The sequence below is a fragment of the Rhineura floridana genome, chromosome 7 (assembly GCF_030035675.1).
Source record: "Rhineura floridana isolate rRhiFlo1 chromosome 7, rRhiFlo1.hap2, whole genome shotgun sequence".
NCBI classification, from domain to species: Eukaryota; Metazoa; Chordata; class Lepidosauria; order Squamata; family Rhineuridae; genus Rhineura; species Rhineura floridana.
In genome coordinates, this window is record NC_084486.1 from 113,666,548 (window position 1) to 113,686,029 (window position 19,482).

Here is a 19,482-nt window from a genome sequence, read left to right on the forward strand (position 1 = left end):
ATGATGTAGAGGAACAGCAATGCAAGGCACAGACTGGTGGAATGCCTGAAGCTGCTCTTAGTGGACATTTTAGTCTCCTGTTTTGTGATTTGGTTGCACAGTATGTGTCGGAGGAAGAAGTTGGGCAGCTCTTTTCTGTGTTTGTTTGTTTTTGAGCCAAAGGAAAAGCAGGAAGACAGAATAGGAAGAGTGGTATATTCCTCTATCTGATGAATGAGCCCTAGTTTTGTGTATCTCTATGACCATTCCGGGTACACACAATTGTGCTGCAGCATTCTGCATTAACTGCAGTCCCCAGGTCAGGTTGTGCTGCATGGGGATTTCTGTGACCTTGGCTGACTTGCTGCTAGGATTTTTTTAGTTTGGGTTTTTGGTTATGAATCCTGACTGGTCGTGGGATGCTGAGTTTTCTGCCTTACTCATAGGAATCTTGTTGTGGTTGGTATGGTATTACACTTAGGAAAGTGTTACTGCCTTTTGTGTTGTTGTTTTTTCTATTTGCATTTCACTTATCTTTAACCTCACTCCGTTACAGCCATAGAAGCAACAGCAGCATATGCAAGAAAATTAACTCCCATTAGTGATAAGAGCAAGAATTTATAATTATTATTTTAATTAAAACAAGAGGCTTATCAGTACTTTGAAGAGGACCAGATATTTATTTTCTTTCTGAGCCCAGGACTGGGTCTTTCATGATGCCTGGTGGGGGGAGGGGGAGCAGGAGAGTAGTCAATAAGACAGACATCCTGGCATTGGTAATCTAATTAGCAAGGTATGTGTGGGATTGTTAAGAACATAAGAACATAAGAAGAGCCTGCTGGATCAGGCCAGTGGCCCATCTAGTCCAGCATCCTGTTCTCACAGTGGCCAACCAGGTGCCTGGGGGAAGCCCGCAAGCAGGACCCAAGTGCAAGAACACTCTCCCCTCCTGAGGCTTCCGGCAACTGGTTTTCAGAAGCATGCTGCCTCTGACTAGGGTGGCAGAGCACAGCCATCATGGCTAGTAGCCATTGATAGCCCTGTCCTCCATGAATTTATCTAATCTTCTTTTAAAGCCGTCCAAGCTGGTGGCCATTACTGCATCTTGTGGGAGCAAATTCCATAGTTTAACTATGCGCTGAGTAAAGAAGTACTTCCTTTTGTCTGTCCTGAATCTTCCAACATTCAGCTTCTTTGAATGTCCACGAGTTCTAGTATTATGAGAGAGGGAGAAGAACTTTTCTCTATCCACTTTCTCAATGCCATGCATAATTTTATACACTTCTATCATGTCTCCTCTGACCCGCCTTTTCTCTAAACACCTCCTTTCCATCTGATTGGCTCCAATCAACACAAAAGACAAGGCCTTTTCTCAGTAGCTAACCCTTTCATGCTGATTATCTCATACCCAGGGACCCAGCTGGGACCCTGCTCCCAAAAAAGTAAGGGGTCTACGACTCCCCTGCAACCCCAGATGACTACACCCCTGCAAAAACAACTTCTATAGCAACTAGCTTCAAATATGGTTAATCCTACATAAATAAAGATATAAAAAATTCTGACATCCTTCTGAAAAGAAAAAAAAGAGTTCTATAAATATTTGTGCAAGTATAAGTTTGTTCTCACAACAGGGCTTTTCTACCATCTCCCCACTAAAAGACTCCTGCACCTCAAAAAACCTCTCCTGAGGTTTCGGAGACCTTCAGAAAATACCTAGGGAGTGGTGTGAAGGGCAGCAGTTGGAGGCAGGTATCTGCAAGAATTAGGCAAAAGCATCTTCTGCAAGTGGCTAACATAAATTCACATGAAAAACAAATCAATTTATTTCTTTTTCTGGTGGGAGTTAGGGCTCCCCACAAGAGTCTGATGATCACACATAGAGCTTCTTCACAAGTGGGTATTACAGTTATGAACTTCAAATGAGGGCCTATGTTCCCAAAGCAATATGCTGATGAACCTCCTCTTTGGAAACCTCACTTTTATAGGAGTTCCACGTGTCAAAGTGAACAGGTAACTTTATTCAATGGGTTAAGATCAACGTATACGAAGGAATCTGGCCACAGAGTCAAAAGCAAAATTTAGTTTAGGTACATCATGTAAAAACAATGAGCCACAAAGCCAGCCCTACTATTGTGCAAAGTGAGGCACTTCATGTGGGGTGTCAAGAAAGGGCAGCATATGGTTATTTATACAATGTATTTTCATTGTATTGCTACAGTCGAGGGAAAGAGGATATTCTGCCTCAGATGCCAAAATAGCTTGGCTACCATTCAGTACTGCTTAGTTTGACTTGGGGGTGATGGTGGTGGCAGTGGTTGCTGTGCCTTAGGGAGCAAAATGCTTGTGCTAGTCCTGGCATTTAATATACAAATAACTCCTTAGCAACCTAGGGCCCATCTAGGGAGCCGTTCTATTGTGCATTCATAATTATTTGTGCTCATAATGGAGCGGTGATCCCACTTTCAATACAGTTTACACCTGCAAACATTTTGAGGCAGTCATACTGCTTCATTTCCAATCAGTCCATGCCCCGAAACTTTCTGCTGAATTTCTGTAATGTTTTATACCACAAATATTTAGGTGGTTTTTTCCCCCCTTCCTATTTTTTGTTGCACTTTTGTGCAAGAGTGCCCCTCTGGATGGCAATAAGGCAGTAACGTTGGAAAAGCATTTCAGAACAACTGCTAAAGCAAAAAGATGTATGGATGGTCCACTGCCACTAATTCACTATTATTGCCAACAAAACAAAAACACACACACAGCCAAGAGGGAGGCCATAATTATGGCCTCCATTTGTAACCATATATGTAAGGTATAATCCAAAGGTGCTCCTGCTGGGAGGAAGGGCGGGATATAAATCAAATAATAAATAAATAAAGGTGCTGAGAAACAATCACCCTTTTCACTTTACAAAAGATCCAAGCATTTGTACTTACTATGTGAGAACTATAGCCACAGCATCATTTAGGACACTTTCACCAAAAAGGAGGGTGTAGAGATCCGTATCAACATGAAGCTCATGGAAAATAGCCAGGACTGTCACTAGAAGGAATGATAAAGTAAACTTGTCATGTTCAGATTTATTTTTTTTGACACTGAATTAAAGGCCCTCCAAAAAGGGAGGATCACATTTGTTGAGACATTTTGTGATACTCTTTTATCATCCTGTCCGTTTTTATGCATCAATGAGTACTGTTAGAAGAGTACATTGCATTTCTGTTTCCTCTGGTTTCAGAAAAAGCACTACAACTTGCATTTCTTTAGCTTGAGGGCAAGTACTGTCTTATTGATTTGAAAGCCACTTTGAGAACCTTTTTGTCTGAAAACCAGGGTGAAAGCGTTTCAAACAAATACATTTAGATGATCTGGAAAATATCCATCCTTTTCTGCTTTTGGCTCTGTAAAACCTTCCCTCTGCTATACATGAAGCAGCAATCATTAGTTGGTTCAGAGACATTTTGTAAAGCCATATCTTTTTGACTAGGCTTCCCCTGGGACCTGGTTTGAATTCCCTGAATTCCAAATTTATTTGTTTTTATGCTACTGTTTTACTGGTTTTATGCTGTATTTTTGTTTTTATTATATTGCTTATTATTTTCGTGCTGTACACCACTTGGAGAATTTTAAAAAAATATTAAGCAGTTTATAAATACTTTAAATAAATAAAAATTGATAAATGCATGCTTAGGATTGTAGCTTTTCCCTTTACTCTGATCACATATTCCCAAATGACCGTTAAAAGTAAGACCATTAAGTTACTACATAGTATTGCCACTTTTTACATCCACACAATAGATTTGTATCTCACTCATTCTTGTCCTAATCACTTTTTGGTGACCTTTCCTTTTAGAAAAGCTTCAGATAATAGCATCATCTGAGAGGAAGGGAGGGGAAGGAGAACAGGAACCCTGAGTAATTTGTATCTCCTACCTTGCCCACTACAGCTACCAAACTGAGATTGCCAAAACACTCCTAGAGCCAAACTACACATGACTTTAAATGTGTTAGAATCATAGATTCATAGAATAGTAGAGTTGGAAGGGGCCTACAAGGCCATCAAGTCCAACCCCCTGCTCAATGCAGGAATCCAAATCAAAGCATTCCCGACAGATGGCTGTCCAGCTGCCTCTTGAATGCCTCCAATGTCGGAGAGCCCACTACCTCCCTAGATAATTGGTTGCATTGTTGTACCACTCTAACAGCCAGAAGTTTTTCCTGATGTTCAGTCAAAATCTGACTTTCTGAATTTGAGCCCATTATTCCATGTCCTACACTCTGGGAAGATCGAGAAGAGATCCTGGGCCTCCTCTGTGTGACAACCTTTCAAGTACTTAAAGAGTGCTATCATATCTTCCCTCAGTCAGTCTTCTCTTTTCAAGGTTAAACACAATTTCTTCCAGTCTTTCTTCATAGTGCTGTGTTTCCAGTCTCCTGATCATCCTTGTTGCCCTCCTCTGAACCTATTCCAATTTGTCTACATCCTCCTTAAAGTATAGTGTCCAGAACTGGACACAGTACTCAAGATCACACCTAACCAGTGCCGAATAGAGGGAAACTAATACTTTACATGATTTAGAAACAATACTTCTGTTAATGCAGCCTAAAATACCATTTGCCTTTTTTTTCAGCCGCGTTGCACTGTTGGCCCATATTCAGCTTGTGATCAACAACAATTCCAAGATCCTTCTTGCATGTAGTATTGCTGAGCCATCTTATAACTGTGCAATTGGTTTCTTCATCTTAGGTGTAGAACTTTGCACTTATCCCTGTTGAATTTCATTCTGTTGTTTTCAGCCCAGTGCGTCAGCCTATCAAAATTCCTTTGAATTTTGTTTCTGTCTTCCAGGATATTAGCTATCCTTCCTAATTTTATATCATCTGCAAATCTGATAAGCATTCCCTGCACCTCCTCATCCAAGTCATTAATAAAAATGTTGAAGAACACTTGGCCCAGGACTTGACCCTGCAATACCCCGCTCGTTACCTCCGCACAGCTTGAGAAGGACCCATTGATAAGTACTCTTTGAGTACAATTCTGTAGCTAGCTGTGGGTGTTCAATGTGTTTTTTCATTTAACCATGCAGGTATTTTTAAAAATGCAACAGGTTCAGTCAGTTGTGGTGGCTGACCTTTACTGGAAGAACAGCAGGGATGGAGGGGCAATGAAATCTTCCCTTGATATGGTCCTGAAGAGAATCACATCACATCTAGTTTGGCCTTTAGCTGACATGCAAAGGAGCTGTATCAATGAAAGTTATTTCTTCTAGTAGTTTGGATTCTAGAAAGTGGATCTAAAAGTCTCTGAAGTGTATCTACAATGTGTATTCATCTAAAATGATATTCTGATTAGCAAGTCTGCGTCTGTGTTAGAATTGCTTTTAATATGTCTTTTAATATCTTTAACCCTTTTTAAAAAGATGTTTTAAAAGTTTTTTTAAATGTTTTTAATGTTGTTTTGTTTTAATATATTTTAAGGTCTTTTTATGATGTTTTAAAGTGTTTTTTGTGTTTCTGTTTGCCGCCCTGGGCTCCTGCTGGAAGGAAGGGTGGGGTATAAATAAATAAATAAATAAATAAAATAACCTAGCTGAATGTGGGCTGGATGGAACAACTGTCAGGTGGATCCACTGCTGGCTACAGAATTGTACTAAAAGAATGCTTCTTAATGGTTCCTTCTTAAACTGGGGGGAGGTAACGAGCAGGGTACCACAGGGCTCAGTCCTGGGTCCAGTTCTCTTCAATGTTTTTATTAATGACTGGGATGAGGAGCTGCAGGGAATGCTTATCAAATTTGCAAAGGATACAAAATTGGGAGGGGTAGCTAATACCCTGGTAGACAGAAACAATATTCAAAGTTATTTTGATAGGCTGACGCACTGGGCTGAAAACAACAGAATGACATTTAACAGGCATGAATACAAAGTTCTACACCTAGGAAAAAGAAAACAAATGCACAGTTATAAGATGGGGGATACTTGGCTCAGCAATACTACATGCAAGAAGGATCTTCGGATTGTTGTTGATCACAAGCTGAATATGAGCTAACAGTGTGATGTGGCTGCAAAAAAGGCAAATAGCATTTTAGGCTGCATTAACAGAAGTATAGTTTCCAAATTGTGTGAAGTATTGGTTCCCCTCTATTCAGCACTGGTTAGGCCTCATCTTGAGCACTGTGTCCAGTTCTGGACACCACACTTTAAGAAGGATGCAGACAGGTTCAGAGGAGGGCAATAAGGATGATCAGGGGACTGGAAACAAAGCCCTATGAGGAGAGACTGAAAGAACTGGGCATGTTTAGCTTTGAGAAGGGAAGACTGAGGGGAGATATGATAGCACTCTTTAAGTACTTGAAAGGTTGTCACACAGAGGAGGCCCAGGATCTCTTCTCAATTGTCCCAGAGTGCAGGACACAGAATAATGGGCTTAAGTTGCAGGAAGCCAGATGTCGGCTGAACATCAGGAAAAACTTCCTTCCTGTTAGCGTAGTACAACCATGGAACCAATTATTTAGGAAGATGGTGGGCTGGATAGCCGCCTGTTGGGTATGCTTTAATTTGGATTCCTGCATTGAGCAGGGGGTTGGACTCGATGGCTTTATAGGCCCCTTCCAATGCTATGGTTCTATGATTCTATGAAAATGGATTTAGGCTGCAGTCCTAACCCCATTTACCTGGCAGTAACCCCACTGAATGTCAGTTTCCTTCTGCTGTTACATTATTAAGCAAGGCCTGCTGCTAGACAATTCTTGCAGATATGTACAGATGGATATCTATATCTATGTTCTTTCATGCAGCAGAGGAGTGTTTATTTTTCTACCAGAAATTCATTGTAAAGATTTTTAATGATTGGAAAATTACACAGTATCTCGCTGCTGTACACTCTGGTACATAATTGTGCAATTGACTACATAGCAAAGGAATATCAGGGTTTAAGATTGTCTCCAGGGTGTTAGGTTAACATCTGACATTTCAGCATGGGAAACTGCTTTCTCTTGTACTGAAAATATTGATGTTTGCACACATACACCAATTATCTTTTTGGTTTCCATGGGTAATTCCTTCATGGGCAGCAGGAATTTTGCAAACACCTTTTTTAGCTCATGATGTTTGTGATTTACATCCTGTGTAATCCATATTGAGTTTATAAGGTCAGGGGGGTAGCATTTCTTGCTGCTTGAAGAAAAGAGATTATTGTAACCTATCAGGTTGTGAAGTGGACCGGTTCTTTCTGAAAGGCTGGCTGTCCCCTATCTTCTTTTAGCCATGGTGACCAGATCATCAAGCTCACTTAGCATGACCACAAGCAGCCATTTTAAACATTGCCACATGTCTTCCAAGCTTCTGTTGTGGGCTGGAAAATAATGTCTCAAATTACAGTGCATTGTCTGTTGAACTTTGACTACAATGGCACTCTCCAGCTCCACACAGGTGTTGGTGATTTAACTGGTTTATTAACAGGGTTCTACATGGCTCCCTGGGAGGGCTCTTAATACAAGTGGGTTTCTCTAGGACAAGGAATGGGGAGGAAAGGGTCTGGTGACTGGATTGTATATAAAGGAAGTTCCTACATGTAGGAGCACTTTACTTTTTCCTCCATAGGAGTGAATGGCAGCCATTAACCTATATGGAAAAAGTAAAGGACCTCATGACTCCAGCTTTCTGGGAAAAGTGGTTTTGCTTCCCCCTCAATCAGGTTTTATACCCCATAGTATTTGCTATTTGTTCCATAGGTTTCAAAGGCAGCCACTGAGCCTGTCTGCATAGCCCTTCCCTTTATTGCTCCACTCTGGGGTTCTTTGGTCATGCTGGATTGTTAGATCAGGTGTGGGGAGCCTTTGGACTACAGCTCCCAACATCCCTGGCCACTGACCATGCTTGCTGGGGCTGATGTGAGTTGTAGTTTAGCAGCATCTTGAGAGCCAAAGGTTCCTCATACCTGTGTTAGCTGAAGAAAGAGACAGATCTAAAAACTACTTTAATATAGTACACTTTACATTGAAACAATGGCATTTGAGTAGTCCAAGGATACAGATGGGGAGAAATTCATTCTGTTCACGTTTTCATACAAACTTATCTATTTTGCACTTCCTAAACCAGTAAGTGAACTGAAATGCAGCTGTCCTTCAAAATTTGCACTTCTCTGAATTAGGCAGTTCTCCTACCAAAAGGTATGCACAGAAATGTATATACTGGTGAAAATAATGTACAGAACTACATTACATTGGGTAAAATTGTATACAAAATGTGTATATTAGGAAAAATCTGCTTGGGCAGATTTTTAAAAGAAAAATTTGCATATTGATTCAGGAATGGAGCAAACTGAACTTAAGGCTGGAAAAATGAGAAATGGAGAGAAACCCTACCCAAGAAAAAGGTGGAGGTGATCAGTCTGCAGGGTGTGGATAATTATTATATTACTATGACACAGCTATACACAGTCATTTGGCAGAACTCGACTTTGCATTCTGATTCTGCCAACCTTCCTGTAATGTACTCTCTAAGCTGTTCTCTTGTGATAAAACTTGATACCAAATGCTAAACTGTGGGATTCATTAGCATTTAAAAATGTACTTTAAAAAAAAAGATTATGCTGATATTGGTACCTCAAACCCTCAGTTTATTAGAAACAATACCTCTTTTTAAATAAATACTGTGATGATTAGTTCCTTAGTCTCTCAAAGTGAAAAAAATCTTGTTTTCAGATTTAAACAAGGCATTCATACATTTTTGAAAACATCAAGGATGTTGGGGTGTAGGTTTACATGTATCCCAACCTCCCTTTGGAAAGACTTGTTGGGTGTTGATCATGCTTGTTTGTTTATTATTTATTTATTTATTGCACTTGTATACCACCCCATAGCCGAAGCTCTCTGGGCAGTTTACAGCAATCAAAAACATTAAAACAAATACACAATTTAAAAACATATTTTAAAAACAATTTAAAACACAATTTTAAAATTCAAAACAATATAAAAACAATTTAAAAACACATGCTAAAATGCCTGGGAGAAGAGGAAAATCTTGACCTGGCGCCAAAAAGATAACAGTGTTGGTGCCAGGCACACCTTGTCAGAAGGATCATTCCATAATTTGGGGGCCACCACTGAGAAGGCCCTCTCCCTTGTTGCCATTCTCCGAGCTTCCCTTGGAGTAGGCACCCGCAGGAGGGCCTTTGATCTTGACCGTAGTGTATGGGTGGGTTTGTATCGGGAGAGGTGTTCCATCAGGTATTGTGGTCCCAAGCCGTGTAAGGCTTTATAGGTCAAAACCAGCACCCTGAATCGAGCTCGGAAACATACAGGCAGCCAATGCAAGTGGGCCAGAATCGGTTTTATATGTTCGGACCATCTGGTCCCTGTTACCAATCTGGCCACTGTTGCTATATTTGGGATTGAAAAATTATTGTCCTTTGGTGTTGATTGGTTAGTGACTTGCCTTTTTTTGTTTGCCTTTCTCTATAGTTCTAGATTTTCTCTTATTGTATCTGTCATTTGGAATTATTTGCTCTCCAGACACCTTTCTCTGGTGCATCTACTTTTTACTTGTGCTGTGGAGGAAATGGATGGAGGGTCCTTAGAGAAGGGATGTTCCTCTAAGGCTTTGCGCACATTATGATGATTTTATTGGGATTTGCTCTTGATTCATCCTCCTCTTAACACTGTCTGAATCCAAGCAGTTAAATAACCTTCCTTTGAAAAGAAAAGTAAATATTACAAGATGGGCAATATAGCTATAGAATTTTGTTTGGATGCTTGTATATCAAAACACAAGGTGTACTGAGGTCCAGATCTACATAATCAGACCAGAAATATACAGATATAAAGTAGTCAAGAACAAATCAAGTTGCCTCTTCCCAATAGTTTCATTGATATCAACCTGACTGCCTTGGGGAAAAAATAGTTTAAATTATTGAGCTTAATTATTTCATCATCGGTTTTATATCCTGTACTGGCAAATACTGAAACTAGCATAATCTATTCCTACCCTAATCTAATTTTTAAAAATTGCCTTGTAAAAAGTCGCAGACGAAAAGAAACAATGTATAGTTGCAATGTCAATCAATCTTAATGCAGTAGCTAGCAGAAACTCTTGTAAAAAAAAGATCCTAGTGGCTTCCGTTGAAAGGGGAACTCAGAAAATGTAGCCTGAAAATAATAAAGCAAGTGTGTGCACGCACGCACGCACACACAAAATATAAGATCAGATCAAAGCAAGATAAATTACAATACTCTTTCCCCAATCCTATGACACATTTTTTTAAATCTCTTATTTTACCAGTGCCATGTAACAACAGGAGCTGGCTTCCTCCTCAAGGCTTCTTGCAGTAAATGGATACACTTCTTCAGCACCTGTACCACAGGCTTGTGTCATAGCACAGTGTAGAAAGTGGAGACGGCAGGACTTTCTACCACTCTGGGCGGGGATTGGAAAGTATTCCCTTTGCCCCCTGAAATCCTTATAAAGATCTGTCAGAATAAACCTTCAGTTTTAAAAAAATTCACATGACCAAAGCAGCTGGCATATTCTGTTTGAGCCTCATGTTCCCTTCCCACTTGTCATTGGCCAAGATAAGATGAGCTTCCCAAGTAAACCAACCATGTTGAAAAACCTTTGTGCTAAAAATAACAGTTCCAGTTGTAATTATGGATTCCTGGCACTGCTAATCAGCCATCCTACTCAGGGCTTAGCTCAAGAAAGGGGGAAAAAATCAGTAAAGCATTTTAATTACCAAGCTATTTTCCTCCCACCTTACAACTTATAAAATATTTTCCAGCTGTTTTGCGTGGCTTGGGGGGGAGACCAGGACAACCCACATCAGCCATACAGCTGTAACCATAGAAACGCCAAAGAAAAAAGAGCATTTTGATTATCAGCCTAAATGAAGGTAAGAGAGTTCACATAGCTTTGAAACAGTTCTGCTTCAGCAAACCTTTATTGAGGCAAATGTTTTCCAGTGTTTCAAATGTCAAAGCGGGGGGTGAGAAAGAGGTACATGTATGCAAAGTAATTTCCGATTAAAATGCCAATATTAAGAGCTGAATTAGTGCAGCCTTTTCAGGACTACCTGTTTAGAATGCAGGTTGGAAAATCAAATTTGAATGTTTCCCCATGTGAGAAAAGCTCCCTTCACATAGCAAAGTTAGGGACATATGAAGCTGTCTTCACTGAGTCAGATCATTGGTCCATCTCGCTCATTATTGTCTACACTGAGTGGCAGTGGCTCTCCAGGGTTTCAGACTGGGGTTTTTCCCAGCCCTGCTTAGAGATGCTGGGGATTGATCCTGGGACTTTCTGCATGCAAAGCAGATGCTCTGCCTGTGAGCTATGGCCCTTCCCCTATTAGCATGATAGGACAGAGAGAAAGGCTTCCTGGCACCTTTCTCCCCAATGCAAATAATAATAATAATAATAAACAACTTTAATTTATAGGCCGCCTATCTGGCCAATGGCCACTCTAGGCGGCGTACAATAAAGCACAATAAAATACATGGTAAAATATGATACAATAAAAACAATATAACCAGTACAGCACAATGCAAAATTACAATATTTAGTAGAGTTGTCAGTAATACAATTCTGAAGCTAGTTCACCTTAGAAGTCTCAAGTTCATAAAGGCCTGATGGAAAGCCAAGTCTTCAGGCCTCGGTGAAATATATATAAGGAAGGGGCAAAGCTTTCAGAAGTGTTTCACATGGTGGAAGATTCACTTTTGCAGTCCACCACCCACTTTGTGAAGTTTGGGTTGTATCTGACATAAGCCGCAGGCTACCCATCCTTGCTGTGAGGTCAGGAGGAGGAACCTCTAGCCTGAGGGCCTAATTAGGCTCTCCAGGCCTCTCCTTTTGGCCCCACAGACTGTTTCAGGCAAACCACACCCACCTGCATGATGCCTGATGTCATATGACATATGTTGGATAGCTCAGCAATGAATATTCTATGCTAAATGTCTTACTACATAGCAGGATAAAAAATAGAAATAAAATTTATCTTAATTTTAGAAAACATTGGGAAGAAGACATAAGCATAAAAGAAAAATTGGTCCCTATTTTCATATATACAAAGCTATGAATAATGATAATGAGAGAAGATGTTAAAAATGCGAAGACCGCATTGGTTTCCATTGTACACCTTGCATTCATGAACAGAATTAAATTATGTTTATTAAAAATAGCACTCAACCAAATTAAAATTATTTTATTAAGGCAATCACAAAATGAAGGCTGCAAATCTATACTATTGAACTCAAATGGGCTTATCTGAGTAGGTATGCATAGGACTACTGTGAGGCACTCAGACCTGCACCTATACCAACATTAATTATCCAATTACACTCAAGAGTTATTGGATGATTGATTATGTTCCTCAGTAATAAATAAGAAGAGATGGACTTTCTAAGTTGATTTGATTAACTTTTAAAGAGTGCCAATTGAATGGAAACCTAAAATATTTATACAGCTTTATTATTCCTTATAATTACATTCAAGGAAGTACATATGGGACAATAGGGAACAGATAATTAAAATGCTTGGCAAACATAACTTTTTAAAAATTATTTACTTCCAAAAAAGTATTAGAACATTCTTATTCAGTTGATCAGGAGATGATAGTGGAATAGCAGCTGACAACAAAATAGCAATCCTATAGATGTTTTCTCAGAAGTAAGCCCCATTGAATACAGTGGGACTACCTTTCAGGTGAGTATGTATGAAATTGCAGCCCAAGATTTCAGTACACTTAACTTGGGAAGAGATTCCACAGAAATAAACTGAACTAACTTCAGACTAAATATGTATAAGATCAGGCTGGGAAGCTGAGGAATTGTTAATATGATCCTTCTCATGTGCCAAATGTGAGTTGATACTGGCATATGGTGAAGTGGTGATATAATTTGTTTTGCAGCATGTCCAAAGATCAATTTTTAAATGATTGCTAGTTTTTTCATCATACCGCTCCTGAGAATTTTGATAATTGGTTACAGTACTGGAGGAAATCATAGTTAAAAGGGTGATCCTTTTTCATCATAGTTAGCAAAAGGTTATCAAGTAGGTGTAGACAACTTAATAGAGGAAAAATAAAGGACCTCAGTATGGAGAACATTTTACCGTTCATGCATTTGGTTTATCCAAGACAATATGATGAAGTTGCTTGCTAGCAATTTTGCTGGTTTGAGGATATTACACCGTTCATTAAATTGTAAAGCAGGGCTAGCTAACTTAGGGCCCTCCAGATGTTGTTGGACTCCAGCCCCCATCAGTCACAGCCAGCATGGCCAACAGTCAGGGATGGTAGAAGCTGTTGTAGTCCAACAACATCTGGAGGGCCCCAGGCCTGCTGTAAATGATTCTTGCTTTCTAAAGACTCCATCTGCACTATGCCTTCCATTTAAGGGCCATTCAACATTACACTTAGCAATCTGCGAACCACTGCAGTGTGTTGTCAGTCAAGTGGAAAGTCTGGGGTCATGTGCGAGGAACTCATAACATGGCTTCTTTGCATATTGGTGGCACTCCATATAAGAAAACTAGAACTATATTGGTATGGGAAGCTACCATGGCATGGACTCCTATCATATGATCTTATTTATTTATTTGAAGGAGGTATATCCTGCATTTCCAATGCATTCACATTGATTGGAGCAGCTCACAGCAATTAAAATTCAAGCCTATGATAAAACAACATAACAGTTAGTGCGGCCCATGATGTGAGACAGGAATGGGGATTGTGTAGTCCTCCAGATGTTATTTGACTAGAACTCCCATTTTCCCTGACCTTGGTTAATACTGGAAGCTAATGGGAATTGCAGTCCAACAACAGGTCCAAGATCCTCAGTACTGTATAAGGTTTCCACAGCTGAAACTTAAACCTTTCTTACAAATTTAACATAATAGATGACAGCACAACAACACTGCTCCCCCATGATCTGTCTTAGACTTCTTAATTAGCAAGTGGCATGGAAAGGAACCGCACTACAATTAGGAATCGCTGAGGAATTTGATCTTTGCACCTCTAGGACTAATATGCAGAACTTAGCTATCCAACCAACTTTGCACTTGTCTGAAAGTTGGCAGTTTAAAGCATATCAAAGTATGTATTTAGATTTTATTTTGAGAGAAAACATGCATTTAAAATTTAAATATGTATTAAAATATATATTAAAATATTATTTTGAAACCATTTTAATTTGGATTTATGCAGAAACAGAATTATGGATAAAAACTTGCAAAAATGATACAGACTAGATATATACAGAATTGCTAATGCTTATCAGCCAAACCTCCCATGCACCACAAGGTAATGCAAAAAGTGTCATTGAACTCAGCAGGATTTTAGTGCAGTCCCTAAAACCATGTCTTCCTGATGCAGCACCAGAAATCCCTTCATATGACTGTGTAACTGGCTGCAGTCAGAAAATGGCATGCAGTAATATTGCAGAACCATGTGTGCTACATAATTCAGATCCCTGAGTAAAAGTTCGGGCAGAGATAAAATCACATTTTGCCCAAAGCAAATTATGGAATGAGCTGGGAAGATCTGGATTGGGCAGGACACCTTTGGTAAAAGTTGATTAACTATTAGGAAAAGCTGATTAACTATTTCTTGGGGCCTGACAGTCTGAGAAACCACATGTGCATCAATGTTCATGGCAGTGCAATATGATGGATAGATTTGGATTTGGACCAGGAAAACCTCTGTTCAAATCCCTGAACTAATATGAGCGTCACTGGGTTATCATAGTCCAGTCATTCTAGCTCTATTCAGGTGAAGCACTCAGGTGTTTTATCAGTCTGTGAATGGGGAATGCCACACCTTCAGCTAGCCTGAGCACCCATTGCAAATGTCTGCTGGGAGGGAGTTGATGTGCACAACAAAGGTTTCCACATGAACTGGGACTCTTACTGTGCAATGTCTGCGGTGTCATAGAAGCCTTCATGTGTAGAGTTGTATGTGCAAAGGCTCACTCCTGTATGCATGGGACATCAGAAGTGTGAGTACTCAGGGAATGGTTTTCAGTGCTAGTCCTACTCAGAGTAGGCCCATTGGGTAACTTAGGTTCATTCATTTCAATGGGTCTATTCTGAGTAGGACACAGTTGAATACAACCCAGAGTGCCTGATATTGGGGATGAGTAGTCGGCATGGCCCCACTGACACTTCAATGTTAAAGCATATGAGCAGTCTGAATAGGGCTTTTCTCTTAGCCTAATCGGAGGATAATTTTCTTTTAGTCTAATCAAAAGACAGTATTATAGAAAGTGTTATATATTGTAACTGGTTCTCTCAGAACCAATGTTCTTTAGAACACTGTGGAATTAAGGAGGCAAAGGTGTTAAGTGTAATACATTTTATACATTTACCTGGATCTGTAGCGGACATCAAAGAACCAAAAAATAAACAGTCAGTGAAGTGAAAGTCACCATTCTTCAGCTGGCTAACCTGGACCATGGCCTTTACAAAGCCATACATTATCAACCTGCAGGATTGGAGGATGGGAAAAAGACTATTCAGAACCATTATAGAACCCAATATCCTTTTCTTTTCACAAACTTTGAAGTGGCTTCTTGTTTAAACTGCGAAATGGTACATTCTTCAGTGTCTTCTCAATGTATAGCAGTACAGAACACAAATTGCTGCTGTCCTGTAAATCTAGTTCTGTTCTAGTCCTGAAATATTGTGTCAAAATTTTCTAGACATCTGAGGAGCAACCCCGCTATCACCACCTACCTTTTCACTGAATATTAGCAATTTATTCACTTGGTGACATATGACAATATATTTAGCCATTTATTTTACAGAAATAAGCCAAAGAAGAGATGATCAAGAACAACCTGTTAAATATTATAGAGCCTTTGCACAACCAGTGTGACCAAAGACGTTGTGTTGACTTGTTCTGACAACTCTAAAAGGATTGTTTCCACAGCTTTCATTGTTTCATTGCTATTTATTTATTTATTAAATGTTACAAGTGCAGGCTATATTAAAATGTTAGGCTTGGAGCTGAAAACAAGATGGATGTTAATACTTGTGAGAACAATCAATCAAAAAGTCAGGTTTGAAATCATGGTGCATCAATCTTGCTAGCATCGCCAAAAAAAGGAAGAAAAAATTGGATTGTGTATTTAAGTGTAACAGAAAAATCCTACGATTAGATTTGATCAGCATGGCAGTTGTTAGCGTTATATTCTCTGTTGTACCACATTTGGCACATATTTAGAACCTGACAACAAATGTTATTCTTTTTGAGCTAAGGATGCCACACAGAGAAGTCAATGCGACTGCCCTGTGTGTCCATATTTCTTTCTGCCTGCTATGCGGGACATATATGCATAAAATTGAGTCCTGTTTGAGGCTGCGAGCACACTAGAAACAGCAAAGCATTTTCACTGGCCATACCTGGAAGGGGAACAGATTGATCTACCAATTAGTTGTAAAATCTCTTTGAAGAGAATTAGAAAAAACACACATTCAAGCTCATCCCCCAGGTTTTACAGCAAAAAAGGGGCAGGGTTTGACTAGTGTTGTGTGCCCCTGTTTTGAGAAAAGAGAGGTGGGGATGCACTGGAAGTGGGAGAACAGCGAGTGTGGCTCTAGCCTGGGTGTAAGCACACAGCACGATTGGGAAAACACAGGGCCCATGGGCTCATTGCAAGTGATGCAGGCATCCTTTTAAACAACAACAACAACAACAGGATTTGGCTCTATTTTTTGGAGAAAAAATAAGTGTAGGATGGCCCAGCCACAGCTTCTACCATTTACATTATGCCCAATGCCTGTTAGCCCCAACCATACACACTATGTCAGGATTAGGGGCAGGCAAATCTGTCTGTTTCAATTTCTCATTTTTCCAATCTGAAGCTCAGTTCTCCATGTCTCCATATCAGTTTGTGATTTTTTAAAAATAGACCTCAATGACAATTAATCAACATTTTATGCAAATTTCTCCTAATATACACATTTGTATGCAATTTTTGCCTGACACACACATGCCTAGAAAGCAATTTCCCCAAGTGTTATGCATTTTGCTATGTTATTTTCATGAATATATGCATTTGTGTGCACTTTGTATCCCAGTAAATTCATTTTTGTAAATATTACTTGGATGTAAAACTGCATTGCAAAATTAAGAGAAGCTCAAATGTTGAAGGATAATTGTGTTTCAGTTCTCATATTGTTTCAAAAAGTGCAAGTTGGGTAGACTCACCTTTAAATTTTATTTATTTATTTATTTGGACAATTTATATACAATCTATATTTAGGTTAAAATATCTTTAAAAAACAGCAAATACAAAAGGATTCCAGATAATTTCTACATTCTGTAAAATACAGTGAAGAATAAAGCAACCTCTTTAACATCAAAATAAATGTTGCACACAAAAATTAGCTACAAAAATGAAAAGAACGCTCATAATAACTAATCAAAATATCCTCTATAAATATTGGGGAGTAAAATGTTACAAATGAAAGTCAACTAAGAAGCATAAATCCCACATTTTTAAATACCGTGACTGACTATCAGGCAAAAGAAAATCAACTCACTCTTCCCAACCATCATACATGAATCAATCATACCATTAAACAAATCTATCCAACAAATCAATCCAATTAAATCCCCAAACCTCTATACAGCAGTAAACACAACTTAAACTAACTACAGCTTCAAATATATACTATTCAGTTTCACTCACACACAACCTTACATGATCAACACTCTCACATCAATCAAATACATCAATACACCTTTGGGGTTTGAGAGTGTTGAAGAAGCTAAGAGCAATGCCATCAGGAGTCTAGACCAAGAGGCTAGACTCCTAGCAGGGGCACCCAAGGCAGAATGGTCAAAGATGAAACACCAGACTAAGATGCATCCAAACTCTGGGCAAACCACCTCTGAATATCTCTTACCACAAAAACCCTATGAACAGAGTATCCAAAATGCAACACGAGATAGTGCTGGAAGATGAGACCCCCAGGTCAGAAGGCACTCACCAAGCTACTGGGGAAGAACAAAGGACAAGTACGAGTAGCGCTGTGACTAATGACATAGCTGGGTCAAAGCCGAAAGGAAGCCCAGAGGCTGATGCTCACAGATGCGAAAGGAGAGTCCGGAGTTGTATGATGCACACAATAGGCCATAAAGGAAGCCACAGACCTGAACTTACAGGATCTGAACAGGGTGGTTCATGACAGATGCTATTGGAGGTCGCTGATTCATAGGGTCGCCATAAGTCATAGTCGACTTGGAGGCACATAACAACAACAAACTGTAGCTTATTATCTTAGCACCCCCTCAAATCACACTATCCACACTATGCAAGCACTCCCATAATTCACTTTGCATGTTTACTCAATAACACCCACATGCTTACAACATGAGACCCAGACAAATCTGGACAAATACTGTCATAAGAGCAAACAACAGCAGCACAGTGCAATGACACTTCATCTATTCCCTTCTCCCCTCTAAAATGAAAAGGAGGCGGAAAACCCCACTACGAACATGAGTGCCTCCTATAAATACCACCCAATTCCCTTGCCTCTCACCCGACAGACAAAAGCAATCCAAAAAGCAGGCTATCCCCCAGGAACTGGTAGCAATCAATACCTTCACATTCATGTACAACCTGGCCACAAAACCTCACATATTTCTCTGTATAAAAAGAAGAAAGGAAAAAACAGTGTCAACGGCCAGCAAAAATACGATTTCGGGGGCAGGATATAACACCCTTGCAATTGTGGGCAACCTCGAAGGCTGTCCCAGAAACAGCAGCCAATAGTCAACCTGTTGCCCAGCTGAAGGTCACCAGGCATTCAATCACACAGCATATCTTTCACATACCTCTCTCCAGCACCTGTAAGGTGTAGAGATGATTTCTCCTAGAAGGGGTTTGGGCAAATTTTTTCAATAGCACTTCTGTTCCAGGGAACTCTTCCTTCCCTCAGCACACTTCACACATGTTCACCCAAGTCCTGCCCACATTCCTTGAGGGTCCTACGGTGGGTCTGACTAAAAAGGCCCAGTTCTGGAAGCAGTAGTGACAATCAACCTGTTGCCCAGCTGAAGATAAAAGCCAGGCAACAAGGCTCTCAGATCAAATTTCTCCCTCATCCTTAATCAGGACTAGGGATAGAAAGATGTGTCAGTTTTGGTTCTCTCAGTTTCTCATTTTTCCAATCTTACATTCAGTTCACATTTCTGCAGCAATTTGAGGGTTTTTTTAAAATCCTCATGAAAATTATCCAGACTGTAATGCGAATTTCTCATACTAAACACATTTTTGTAGGGAGCTTTCACTAATGTACACATTTTTACAAGCACTTTCTTGTAATATAATGCATTTTTGTATAGTATTTTCATTCATGCATTTTTTCTTATGCATATTTCCCCCCAACATATGCATTTTTGTAAACATTGTTTGGTTGACGAACTGCATAGCAAAAACTGAGTAAGTGCAAATTTTGAACGATTTGGTTCGCATATTGTTTCGGAAAGTGAGAATTTAATAAA

The 19,482-nt window shown here is 39.6% G+C and overlaps 1 protein-coding gene across 6 annotated transcripts in view; it reads right to left on the reverse strand.

Annotated features, from left to right (window-relative positions):
- SLC9A9 (solute carrier family 9 member A9) overlaps nucleotides 1-19,482 on the reverse strand; it is a 414,620-nt gene that overhangs the window by 302,605 nt on the left and 92,533 nt on the right. For 5 of the 6 annotated variants that reach the window (XM_061636943.1, XM_061636944.1, XM_061636942.1 and 2 more), the window contains 2 exons: nucleotides 15,335-15,450; nucleotides 2,916-3,021 (listed from right to left, as the gene is read on the reverse strand). The exons of the other annotated variant lie outside the window; for it this stretch is intronic. In XM_061636943.1, coding sequence (XP_061492927.1) covers nucleotides 2,916-3,021; nucleotides 15,335-15,450 — 222 coding nt within the window. The remainder of the gene's footprint in view (nucleotides 1-2,915; nucleotides 3,022-15,334; nucleotides 15,451-19,482) is intronic. 6 annotated transcript variants of the gene reach the window in all.